Here is a 13930-nt window from a genome sequence, read left to right as displayed (position 1 = left end):
TCCTATTCAAAAGCAATTAGTCAGGTCCTTTACACTTTTACCTCATTCTTCATAATTACATGTTAGGAGAAAGTAGTAATTTCCTGCACTTTCTGTTTATTTCCTGTTTATTGTTCCTTTTACCTTGGTAATATAGTAGCTATGTAACAACGCCTACACACTACCATGGCATTTTAAACTAAAAGTTACACCTTTTGGTAAGATGTGAGAAGAATCTCAATAATTTATTAAGGATTATGAATTCCAACACTATATATCTATATAAAAAAAACCCCAATAGATAATTCTCACTCTTGAAGTACATTAAGTTAAGGATATTTCCATGGGAGTACTGTATATCATTGTACATTTCTTTAACAGTCATTTGCTTATATTGTGTTTGGATAAGGATAAATCATGACAGGAATGGTTCAGCTCTGGCTGGAGATATAGCTATAGTTAAGATTTGTAACTTAAAATTATGCTAAATACTCTGCCTCATTAGCAATTTCACAGTCATGGAAGGATTTTTTGTTTATTTGGTTCTTGCATCTCTTATTTATGTTTCATACTTCATGGCCATCTTATTATCATACTGTAAAATAAAATTGTGAAAAATTGTGGCCTGTGAAAAATTGTGGTTCTTACAAATTTAGAAATGGTATTACTGAAATTAGCATCTTTGGCAAAAGTCTGTTTAGAACATACCAAAATAGCAGTAATCAACCACCCCCACACTGAAGTATGCTACAAAATTTATACATTATGGATAAATATCTTACATATTTCCTGGAGGAAACATCCTATCTAGATCCGTTCCAGTCGGGTTTCAGGCCCGGGCACAGCACGGAAACAGCATTGGTCGCGTTGGTTGATGATCTCTGGAGGACTTGGGACCGGGGTTGCTCCTCTGTTCTGGTCCTGTTAGACCTCTCAGCGGCTTTTGATACCATCGACCATGGTATCATGTTGCACCGGTTGGAAGAGTTGGGGATGGGGGGCACCGTGTTACGGTGGTTCTCCTTTCTCTCCAACCGGTTGCAGTTCGTGTTGGCAGGGGGGCAGAGGTCGACCTCGAGGCCTCTTATATGTGGAGTGCCTCAGGGGTCGGTCCTCTCGCCCCTCCTGTTCAACATTTATGTGAAGCCGCTGGGCGAGATCATCCGTGGCTTTGGGGTGAGATACCACCAGTACACTGATGACACCCAGCTGTACATCTCCACCCCAGGCCACCCCAACGATGCCCTTGAAGTGATGTCCCAGTGCCTGGAGGCTGTGTGGATCTGGATGGGGAGGAACAGGCTAAAGCTCGACCATTCCAAGACTGAGTGGCTGTGGCTCCCGGCATCCCGATATAGTCAGTTGACTCCATCACTGACTATTGGGGGCGAGTCGTTGGCCCCCACAGAGAGGGCTCGCAATCTGGGAGTCCTCCTGGTACTCAGCTGTCCTTGGAGGAACATCTGACGGCTGTAACCAGGGGGACCTTTTGTCAGGTTCGCCTGATTCGCCAGTTGTGGCCCTTTCTTGATCGGGATTCCCTGTGCACAGTCACTCATGCCCTCGTCATCTCTCGCCTTGACTACTGCAACGCTCTCTACATGGGGCTCCCCTTGAAGAGCACCCGGAGGCTCCAGCTGGTCCAGAATGCAGCAGCGCGGGTAGTGACGGGAGCAGCATGGCGCTCCCATGTAACACCGCTCCTGCGTGAGCTGCACTGGCTCCCGGTGGTCTTCCGGGTGCGCTTCAAGGTGTTGGTTATCACCTTTAAAGCGCTCCATGGCATAGGGCCTAGCTATCTTCGAGACCACCTGCTGCCACCGACGACCTCCCATCGACCCGTGCGCTCCCACAGAGAGGGCCTTCTCGGGGTGCCATCAGCCAAACAGTGCAGGCTGGTGACCCCCAGGGGGAGGGCCTTCTCTGTGGGGGCACCTACCCTCTGGAATCAATTGCCCCCAGAGATAAGGAGAATCCAAGACCTCAGTGCCTTCCACCGTGCCCTTAAAACTTTCCTTTTCCAGCAAGCCGGGCTGGCCTAATTTTTTTAAGTGTTTTTAATTGTTTTGTTTATCGTTTTTAATTAATGGGGCCAAATTTATATATATTTTTAATTGTATTTTAATATTTGTACTTGATGTTTTTACTTGGCTGTTCACCGCCCTGAGTCCTCAGGGAGAAGGGCGGTATACAAATTCAAAATAAAATAAAATAAAATAATAAATAAATAAATATCTTATATACCTCCCTAATAAAAATCTTGTCAAGCAATAGCAATAGCACATAGACTTATACATAGCTCCATAATGCTTTACAGCACTCTCTGAGCAGTTTACAAATATTGGCATATTGCTGCCAACAATGTGGGACCTTATTTTACCAACCTCGGAAGGATGGAAGGATGAATCAACCTTGAGTTAGTCAGGATCAAACTCCTGGGTGTGGGTAAAATTAGCCTGCAATATTGCATTTTAACCACTGGGCCATCACAACTCAGTATTCAGTACTGTTCTTGGTCATTAACAAGTCTCTATTTCTTCATCTCTCGTGCCAAATATCTAGACACAGGACTGATGATAAATGGAAGATAATGTTAGCTGAATCCTGCATAAAGGTCTATAAAGGAGGTAAAAAAAACTCCTGTGGAATAATATGCCATGTGTTATTCTCTGTTATAATAGCTTTATTTTTCTATGTATTTATTTTGTTTGATGCTGCCTAGAGATATTTGATGAGGTGGCAAAAATATGGAGAATAAGTAAAGTAATATAGAAGAACAATCCAGTAGTGGAAAACCTAATGATCTGCACCAGCCAAGCATTTCAGGTGTAAAATGTATCACTGTTTCAATTCTCATAATAGCAGCTGATGAACTAGAAAATGTCTGTTAGAAAGTATTCTACCAAAGAGGCATGAAAATATTAATTTTATTTGCTGGCATATAAATATATAGTAGTTCTTAAGTCATATTGGAAATGTAGATTGCAATACACAAAACCCTAAGTGTTTGAAATGACAGGTAGCTTGCAGCAAAAGGGATTTGTTCATTAGCATCATTTCAACTATTGCTTCAGCAGGGCTCTACAAACTACTAAAAATGACTCTAGGATCAAAACACAGGATAGAGTGACCATGTTAGGTAAAACATTAGCCTGGTGAAGAGATCTACTGACTAGCATGACATCTCTGTTTAGATACTTTAGAGCCCGTGAGAATGGTTGGTTTGCAAAAAAGAGCAGTGTGAAAAGAATTAGTCCCACTATAATGCAGGCTCTTCTGAAGTTAAAAAAAAAAAGATTTCTTACTCCTGATCTATTTTTTTTTTAAATTTGATTTATATGCCGCCCTTCTCCGGAGACTCAGGGCAGCTTACAGTGCGTTAAGCAATAGCCTTCATACTTTTGTATATTTATACAAAGTCAGCTTATTGCCCCCACAAACTGGGTCCTCAATTTACCTACTTTAGAAAGGATGGAAGGCTGAGTCAACCTATTCAGATAAAAGAATGCAAGTTACCATACACATGCAATCAAGGCACAATCATTGATCTGGGATTAAAATATCTCCTTATATACTCTCTGTATATCGACATTGAGTAAATGTTTATTCTTTTTCTCTCCATTCTATCTTTCTTCCTTAACTAAAAACAGTATGCACAATTGTCTCAGTTCACAACTGGGCAAAAATAGCATCATGAAAGCTGAATATTAAATGAAGCTAAGAATTTTAAGAATTCTTCTACATGTTTCTCCAACCTAGCACTCTCTGCCTGTGGGTGGAGCCACAGCTTCCAAAACTGCCAAATAAAAGCCAACCTGTGTGCAGGAGTTCAAGTTAAATTCTGAACATTTCAACTTTAGATTGCAGGTATAAGTCATATTTTAAAGCTCTGCCTTGCTATACAGTAATACTGTTCTAGAATACAGGTAGTTCTCGGCTTACAACAGGTTTTTTTAGTGACCATTCAAAATTACAACAACTCTGAAAAAAGTGACATGATGGTTTTTCATACAACCATTGCAACATCCCCATAGTTACCTGATCAAAATTCAGACACTTGGCAACATATTTACAACCTATAAATAAATTTTGGTCTCAATTCTGGTCGTAAGTTGAGGACTACATGCACCACATCAAGGAACAAACACACGTATTATGGAGTATTTCATTGGCTATAAGCAGAAGGAAAAGGCAAAACAAATGCTTGTGTGCATCTGTGAAAAATACAATTTTCATAAGAACTTTATTCAGCCCTTTCTGTTTAGGAGCATTTGTTCAACTTAGCTGAAAAACTCTTTCAAAAACAGCTATGGGATACTCTACACTGGTCAGTCACTAGATGGAGCCATCTATATTAGTTCTTATTCTTGTGAAATCTGAACGCAATCTTTGCATTCTTGGGGCTAAATTCCTTTCAGTCAAAGGAGGCATTATTCAGACCTTCAGGCACTATTCCTTGCCACACAATTTGTTTCCACATTTTGTGGATGGCACTTTCATCCAAAAACCGTCATTATCACCACCACCACAGGGCTGTATATTTATTTGTATACCCTTAACAAACAATAAAATGCTGATTCCAAGTATGCTTTCGTTAGAAAAGTATTTTAAGCTGGAACGTTGTTTCAGGGAACAGTCCTCTACATTTTTGTGAATGAAAATATTACTTCTGTTCTATCTATTATATGGAGAAGACTTTCATCTTGCCTACAGATAAATGCAGGCTGGTGTTAGGGGGTCCATTATTTCAAATATTTCAATTCCAAGCCATTTAGAGCCCTAGAAATAAGCATCATACTTTGAAATGGACTTTAAGCTGAACTGTCAACCAATGAAATCTTTCAGAACTGATAAAACATGACTGCAAACTAGATTTGGCTAGCCAATTTCCTATATTTGATACACTTTTAAAGCCATTTTAAAGACATCTTGCAAAAAATGCATTATGGTAATCTAATTTAGAGACTTTTCCAGGAAATACTGAGGCTGACAACCTAATGACACAGATCATTCGAAATTCTAGTCATAATGCAGAATCGAGGAGTAACCTAACCTGTACAACTGTTCCTTCAGAGTGCAGTGCCACCCAGAACAGACCGTAGACTAACTTCTTGAAAACAGTTGTTACCAATACACAATGCTTTCATTGTTATAAAATAATAGAGATAGAAGGGACCTTGGACGTCTTCCAGTCTATCCCTTGCTACAATTCTGGACCAATGACTATCCAGTCTTTTCTCAAATATCTCCACTGATGGAGCACCCACAATTTCAGGCGGCAGGATGTTTGTCTGTTTGCTTGCTTGTTTAATAGCTCTCACATTCAGGAAATTCCTCCTTAGTTCAGGTTTGGATCTCTCACCTTAAAAGATTCCACTCACTGATTTTTGTCTTACCCTTAATTTTAGCAAGAATAAATCTTCATATAACATGTGTCAAAAAACTGTTATGTTGTCTCCCCTTGGTCTTCTTTTCTTTGAGCTAATCATATCAAGTTCCTTTCACTGTTCTTCATAAGATTTAGCCATCATGCCCTTTACCATCTTGTTGCTTTTCTCTGAACTCTTAAAGGTACATTTTATAGTTCATCTGAGTTCTGAATATATCTCCATTAATCCCTAACACCATCAGAAAGTGGGGCACAGGCAGATGAACACAGATTCTGCAGCACAAGTATATCAAACAAAACTATCTATAGTACAAAACGTAATATTTCAGTTATCACTTCCGATACTTAATTTCTGCTCCAGTGTAACCACACATAGGATATACAATATTTTGTTGCAATGAGAAGCTAACCATGTTATTCTCTTCTCCTGCTTTTTCTGTTGCATTACCCAGCATAATAGGGTGGGTGCACTTCTGAAACAATGCCCTCTGATGAGAGCTATTAGATATGCCTTTTCTATTGTGGAGCCTTCAGAAATGCGTAAAAATCTGACTTTTTTCTTGGACTTTGGGCCTGGGTTGAATGGAAAGATATGAATAGAGTGATATGAAAGCAATTTTCTGGTTCACCTATTGATGCTTTGAATTAGACTGAACTTGTTTATTTTGTTTATTTTTATTTATTTATTGTACTTCACCCAATTTGCAATATTCAAGTTAATACATTGTGTAAGTAAATATGTAAATCAGCATTCCATTGATTTCACTCCCAAAGCAGGACTGTAATGTTAGATTTCCCCCTCCCCCTCATGACTGCAACCAGGGAGATTAGATTTATTCTCCATGCTTGCTGCTATTCTAATAATGAACAGCTTCCCCTCCCCCACATTTTGTGATTTTATTTATAACTTTAGAAACCTGCTTATTCATATAAACATGCATTGAACCATATCAGGCTGAATTTGGCGTGATATTTCAAGTTTGTGGAGACCAGATTTTTTATATTTGCAAGCCTATAAAGACTGTTTTTTTTAAACAGAAAATACTGCTATATAAACAACACACAGGCAATGTCCATCATGTTTACCTTGAGGGCTTTCTGTGCAACTTCACTTGAACCAATAGCAATGAGGTTTGGTCCAGCCATGCTGCAAAAACTTTTCAGATGCAAGGAGTCAGCAACAGGGACTGTAGAAACAGCATAATCCTGCATATAAATGAGGTGTTTGCAAAAGAATTGTTTAGATTAATCGTTCTATAAATTACCTAAATTAGATAGATAGTCCTTGACTTACAACCATTCATTTAGTGACCATGTGAAGTTACAGCAGCACTGAAAAAAAGTGACCTAAGACCGGTCCTTGTACGACAAATCATAGCATACTCATGATCACATGATCAAAATGAGAGTGGTTGGTAACTGGCATGTATTTTCAGTGTCTGAATATCTTCATATATTTTGGAGCTAAATAAACTCAGTTCTACAAACACAGCACATTTCACTGAACAATTATCTTTTGTATGTCATCATTATTTCAGAAAACAAATAAAAAATGAACAATTTTAAGAAAAAAACCCTGTACATTTACAATTTATATGAATTTTACTAACATCAGCTAAAATAACTATATCACAATATTGGAAAGCATTAAAAGCACCTATTCTTATGAACAGGAACCAGAAAAATTAGAAATCAGCATCATTTGTAAAACAAACTTATTGACTTTCTGTAAGTTAAAACACTTTTTGGACACTGTTCATCCTAGAAATTTCCAGTGAAAATAAACTAAATTCAGTAAGTTATATTGTTAGAATAAGTTTAGTATGATAATATCCTGAAAACCTTTGGTAATTTTGGATGATAATTTATTACATTTATTTTTTTTAAAAAGTAAGCATATAGCTCCTGGGTATTTTTACCTTACATCTGTAATGGAATCTTATTTAAAAACCATACTAGCTTATAGCATCATGTAGCACATTGCTTATTTTTTATCCTGCTGATAAATCAAGATAGAATACTGGCTTGGTTCACACATCACAGTAATTCCTAATTATTGTGTTCCACGATAATTCCTAATTATTGTTTGGCTTTAGTTTAATGTGAACCCAATGACAATTTTTGATACCATTGTATATGGCTTATGATGATGATGTGTGTGAATATATTTAATAAATCCCAGTTGGTTAAAATAAATCATACGATGGTCTGATATTGGAGAGCAACCATCCCAGTCAGGAGGCAGGCTCAAGTGGGGAATTGTACAAATCCCCATGCCTTTATACCTATATATCTATCCCCAGAAAGAACACTTATAAATCTGCTAACCTTAAAGGTGTCTGCCAGAATTTCTGCACCACGATGGTTGGTCCGTTTTGAAAGACCCACGAAAAATTCCCGACCTTAAAAGCAGAAAAGATACATTTAGCTTAAAAGCAGCATGGACTAGAAGAACCAAAGATCAATGTCAGAGGAAATTTTTTTATATCTATCATAATACATAACACGTAACACATGACATAATACCAGTAATACATTATATCTGTTCTCCTTCACTTGTTATTATAACAAGACCAAATTTTACCTTAGAAAAAGATTTACTATATTGAAAATCTAATATCAATGATAGGAAAGCAAATTTACTAATTTAATATTGTGTTAGGACAATTTGCACATATTATAGTAAGTGAATATGCTATAATCAATCTGTCTGCAGAATTCAAATATTAAAAAGATTTTTAACCTTACTATACCTGTAAATAAAACATCTCCTCCATCTAAGGTTGCCTGGTCATCTGTCATCTCTACAATATTCAGGCTAAGACTGTTAAGTGCTGTTTTCATTGCTTCAACCTGTTTGAAAAAATGAAACAAAACTTTGATTTAGTGATGCCAGCTTAAAATATCTGCACACTTCTGAACTTCAGATCTACTCTAACTGAACCACACTTCTTTAATAAGTCAGCACTGTTACTGATCCAAAATTCTACTTCATGTATTCTGGTTACAATAGATTAAAAAAAAAGACAAATTCAATAAACTATTTAGGGAAACATTTTTTTTTAAATGGTTCACTGTAAAATTTACAATGACTGTCTGAATTAGAATGCTGTCTTGAAGAATAATGATAATCGCATATTTTTGTCATATTTTGATGACAATAACGTCCCTGTGTTTCTGTTATATACAGCTTGACAATTTAAAATCTCTAGAGAAAATGTAAAAATGTAATGTGGATATCAAAGAAATATACAATTTCTTTGATATCCACATTAAAGTACTGCAGGTATTCTGACTCAGTTATACATTTACCCTGGTTTTGAACTAGAATATTTCTATGCCAAATCATATTTGAACTGTTTGTTTAAAAATGTCAACTATGTTAATGTATGGAGATATAAAAAAGAGCAGTACGTACAATAAGTAACTAAGTAGTCCAAGCTGCCCACTCATCAATAAATATAGAACTGCTTTGCTATAATTTTTGTATCAAGTCTAGCAAATTATTTCTTGAACTACAATTAGATATTCAATACGGTCAATCTTAGATGCTTTGGTGTGACTGTTACAACAATATTTGCCACTTCACAAAGAATAAATGGTTTTCAACTGTGCAATATTCTTCAATAATCAGGGATGTTAATTGCAGCTATATTACACAATATAGATTTCTACTACGCTCACAGTTTATATAAACTGAAAGGCAACATCATAAGCAGTATCCAAATTTTGTGTCTTTCATTGGATTGCATCCACACTGGACTGCATTCAGCATACTAAACTCACAAGCTTATGAAATAGTTATCAGGCTAACATAAAATGGGTGAAAGCAAAATTAGAGACAAATTTTTGTGCTGGTACATATACTGCAATGTCTTCTAATGGAAAGCAATACCAAGAGATGAGAGCATGCTAGTTTAGTCTGTTAATACTGAAAAAAGGGGAGACAAGAAATAAGAAGATAAATGGCACTTTTTAAAAAAAATGCTAGCAAAATTCAAATATGGAGCCATTTTAATATAGATTAATGCTGAATGTAAGTATATTCCTATATTAATCAAGTACACAGGGTAAAAAGCATTAAATTTATATTTAAAATGATCAAATCATCAGCTTGAGGTCTATCAACAATATCTTAGATGCACTATATCTAAGGATACACCTTCATTTTCTATTGGGCTAAACTAGATGTATTAAAAAACAGATATCTTATTTTATTCATTTATATTGTGTATGTTTTTTTTGGTCTACCCTTTAGTTTTATTAATTATACATATATGTATTTTTATTGTACTTTTCTTTGATGTAAAGGCTTTAGTAACTATGCAACAATAGTGGGAGGCCATGAATGCAACATTGGTAAAAAGGATTAAACTTTTCCTCACCAACACTGTTTACTGATCAAAATAATCAGTTCCTGTAATGCTTGTTCGTTTGTTTGCTTGTTTGTTTGTTTCAGTTTAGGTGTTTGCTTAATTTCAAAATGACTCTGGGCAGTTCGCAATATAATAAACCATAAAACCACAATGCAAAGCACAACAAGATGGGATTTGGTCACTCTTATTCAAAAACACAGACCAAAGATTTCTAGCAAGGAATTCCATTCATCTTAACACCTGGGACAGAACCAGATCTTTGAGGTCTTACAGAATGCCAACAGGGTGACAGAATTCAGATGGGATCTCATTCCAGAAGGCAGATATTGCAACAAATAAAGCACACTTCCCATTGTTTAATTAAGAGGCTCTGGAGCAGTGGTGAAATCTAAATTTTTTTGCTACCAGTTCTGTGGGTGTGGCTTGGTGGTCATGTGACCAGGTGGGCGTGGCCAACTTGATGTCACTCACGTCACTCACTGTTAGAGCCAGGACCTGCACATTCTGCCCTTCTGAAGCCCCCAATGCTTTGAGTTTCCCTCTAGCTTGACTGCCCAAGTGAACCTTGGAACCTTCTCTTGTCCCGCTCACCATCCCAGAGGGCCGCACATCCCGCCCGCCAAACCTCCATACAAACCGCCTGCCCCATTTCTGCAAAGGCAGAGCCCCCCCTTGCATGGTGATCGAAAGAGGGGAGGGGGATGCTGCAGAAAAGGCCACCTTCCACCTGGGCCTCCTCCTGCAGCCAAGCGTGCCCAGCCATGCATGCCCTTTCCTCAACTGGGCTGTGCATGGGGCACTTGGAGAGAGAGAGAGCAAGAGAGTTCTCCAACCTCTGTTTGTGTTTGTGTGTGTGTGTGTGTGTGTGTGTATGTGTGTGTGTGTGTGTGAGGGAGCGATCTGAAGTCAAGGCACCCAAATATTTGGCAGTGGCAGGGGCGGCTTCTGAGCAGCCCTGAGTCAGCGAGCTTCGCCTGACCTATTTCCTGAGTCTCGCCATTCTCCTTGCCCCCACCCCATTCAAGCAGCCGCAGGCTCTGCGGGAGAGCAGGGCCTCTCATTTTTCCCACAGCGCAGCATACGCTTGCTACCTCTGTTTGTCTGCTTGCAAGCAGCGATCTTCTCTGCTTCTCTGAGGACACTGGTACAGGCACCATCGTTGCATCGCTTGTCGGGGCTGAGCAGGGAAACCCGTCATGCCATTCCCCCTCGCTTCCCTGAGTGCAGAGCCGAGGCCGTGCGCTTCCTCTCCGGGCTGGCTACCGGCAAAGAGCCATGCAGCTGACAGCCGCTCAATGCCCCGTGCGCAGCATCACCCAGCCACCAGTGGGGACAGAGCAGCCAGCCCAGCTTCGGCTTGGGCTGGCTGGTTGGAGCAGCCCTGCAGCCTAGGCCTCCGTGCCAGCATTCACCAGCGAGCACAACTTTAGTCGGACCATTCAAGCCGCCATTGCAGGGCCAGCCGCCTGGAGCAAAACCTCATGGTTTTTCTCCTCCTCAGCTGAAGGAAGAAGGAAGAAAGCGAATGCTGGTGCCACAGCACATGCACATGTGACCTCCTGGAGCACCATCACCACCACTCTTAGCTCCATCTCAGCATCTGCATTTCCACCAGGGGCTGCCTGCCCACCCACTGGCTGGGCCGGGCTGGATGCCGACTTCAGAAGGCGGGTGTGGGTGTGGGGGACCACTGGGAAGGCAGCGTGGAAGGCAGGCAAGCATGGCAGGGCTGCAGGGAAGGGAGTAGGCTGCTAACTCCCTTCCCTGCAGCCCGGCCATGCTTGCCTGCATTCCATGTGGCCTTCACCACTTGCCTGCCTTTGCAAGCTGGCCACGGGGATGCCAGGAAGGCTGCATGGAAGGCAGGGAAGCATGGCAGGTCTGCGGGCCATGGACCGGTTCAGTGGCGTGGCCAGCCAGAAGTTTTCTACCAGTTCGGCGAACCAGCCCCAATCTCTGCTACCGTTTCACCCGAACCGGTCAGAATTGGTAGCATTTCACCCCTGTTCTGGAGCATACCAAATCTGGTAGCTACTATTAGATGGGTAGAAAACATGGGAGATAGGTGGCCCCTCAAATAATCTGGTCCCATGTCATATAGGGCTTTATAGGTATTGACCTTGAATTTCTCGAGAAAAATGCAGGCAGCTGGTGTAGCTTGTTAAACAGTGGTGTCACATGGACATACTGAGGCGTGCCTATCACTGCCTGCACCAATGCATTCTGGGCCAGTTGAAACTTCTAAGTGGTTTTCATGGGCAACCCAATATAAAGTGCTTTGCAATAGTTGAGTCATCAATGACTAGGGCTGTGATGTCGTACCTATGGCACACGTACCAGAAGTGGCACACAGCACCTTCTCTGTGGGCACGCAAGCCATCACCCCATTTCAGCTCCGCTGCGCATGCATCTCCAACAGCCAGCTGGTCTTTGGGTTTCATGACGCACATGGGGTGGGGTGTGTGTAGGGAGCCGTGTGCACATGTGGAGGGGTAGGGGATCTGTGGGGGTGTGCACACATGCACGGGGTGGGGCACATGTGGGGGATTGTGTGCACATGCATGGGGCAGGGGGCATGTGGGGGGCATGCATACAAGGGTCCCGTGTGCATGCAGGGAGCCCACGCTCATGTGGGGGGGCAGGGGCATGCATGGGGACAGTGCATGCATTGCATTTAGGGGGTTTGGGCGTGCTTTGGGCACTCGGTCCAGAAAAGGTTAGCCATCACTGGACTAGGGCATGCATACTGTATGAAGAATCGCCCAACCCAGGAAGAGGCATTACTATGGGATTAATTCAAGCTTATTTTTTTCATTAAATGTAGACCACATAAACACATATTGTTCCATCCAGGAGGATAAGAATATATGGAATAAGTGAGGAAGACTTACACTGTGTACTGAGCCAACATCCTAATACAGAATCTAAATCCATGATATGTCTAAACCCAGCTCCTTCAAGACTAAAATCCTCAAGCCTAGGTGCACCCATCCATCACCAATACAATGTACTGTATCTATTAAGAAATCATAAACAAGGATGATATGCTAGGTTTTAAAACACAGGACTACGCTTTTACTGCAGTAAAGCCTGAAATCAGGCTCAGAAAATATGAAATGTTTTAATTAAATAATTTAATTAATACATAATAAATACTCTGTGGAAGTTGTAGAAGTTAAAAGTTTAGGTTTAAGTTCTTTATTTTAAGTTCTTTATTTATTAGAATCTCAACAAGTGATTGAATTACCTCCTCTCTACCTTGTGATGCTGTCATCTACTGATAAGAGTATACTTTGGCAAAACTATGTAGAAAAAGGAATAGTAGGATAGGTTGGCTCATTGCATCCTCAATTCAGTTCTGCTTCAAATTCTGGTATTTTTAAGGCAACCTGATTAAATATCTCCAGATCTAATTTTGAAACTATTCCTTCTCAGATGTCCTTGCACAAAAGGGAATTGCTATTCATTGTTTAGGCTTCTAAACAATATTATAAGAAGTGTAGTTGACATTTTTGATTAATTTTTATAATACTTTTTTACATGTCAGGAAATACTGAACAATGTAAACAAATTCCTTTTTTGATTTTGACAATTAAAGCTTTACATATGCAAGACAATGGAATGATGCTTCAGCAGCCAAAGCAAACAGAAAGTAGTTCTGTTTGATTTGTTATCAATGGCTACTTTCATAGGATAATTGCTTTATACAGTGTACATATCTTAGATGAAGTACATTTTTTACTGTTTCTCAGTTTCTTGTGTTTAAAAACCATTCTTTGGTAGAATACAACTTGGCTTTTAACTTGTTATTTTGCAAGTCTTCAGTCTATATTTGACTGAAGATAAACTACAGTTTGGATGTAAACTCTTGTCATTGATTAAATGAAATCAATGAAACTTCAGTTGTGAATAGCTTGTTTCATTGATACCAATAGCTTGACTCTCTGTTTCATTAAATGTGGATGGTTCTCTAACATTGTAGCTTTTAAAAAAATATGATTTCACTTTGTGGACTTTTCCCACTGAAATATCATCATGCTGACCCCCACATCTTTTTCAAGTCCTCCATTGGAAGTGAAAATGCACATTTATAACAGCAGAGAAACTGTGTCTACCATTCTCTAAATGGTGCATCTGTACATATCCTTTACATGAAAGCTGCATATAGTCTCAGCTTAAGATAAAA

General features: G+C 39.7%; 1 protein-coding gene across 1 annotated transcript in view; it reads right to left on the bottom strand.

Moving 5' to 3' along the window:
* Window positions 1–13930, bottom strand: part of DDAH1 (dimethylarginine dimethylaminohydrolase 1) — a 64026-nt gene that overhangs the window by 9501 nt on the left and 40595 nt on the right. Inside the window, exons 2-4 of the mRNA XM_070939416.1 lie at window positions 8122–8221; window positions 7697–7770; window positions 6455–6574 (exon numbers count right to left, since the gene is read on the bottom strand). Of these exons, the coding sequence (XP_070795517.1) occupies window positions 6455–6574; window positions 7697–7770; window positions 8122–8221 (294 nt within the window). The remainder of the gene's footprint in view (window positions 1–6454; window positions 6575–7696; window positions 7771–8121; window positions 8222–13930) is intronic.

The sequence above is a fragment of the Pituophis catenifer genome, unplaced genomic scaffold (assembly GCF_029215685.1).
Source record: "Pituophis catenifer annectens isolate HBS135680 unplaced genomic scaffold, rPitCat1.0.hap2 SCAF_3, whole genome shotgun sequence".
NCBI classification, from domain to species: domain Eukaryota; kingdom Metazoa; phylum Chordata; class Lepidosauria; order Squamata; family Colubridae; genus Pituophis; species Pituophis catenifer.
This window is presented reverse-complemented; position numbering and strand designations above follow the sequence as displayed.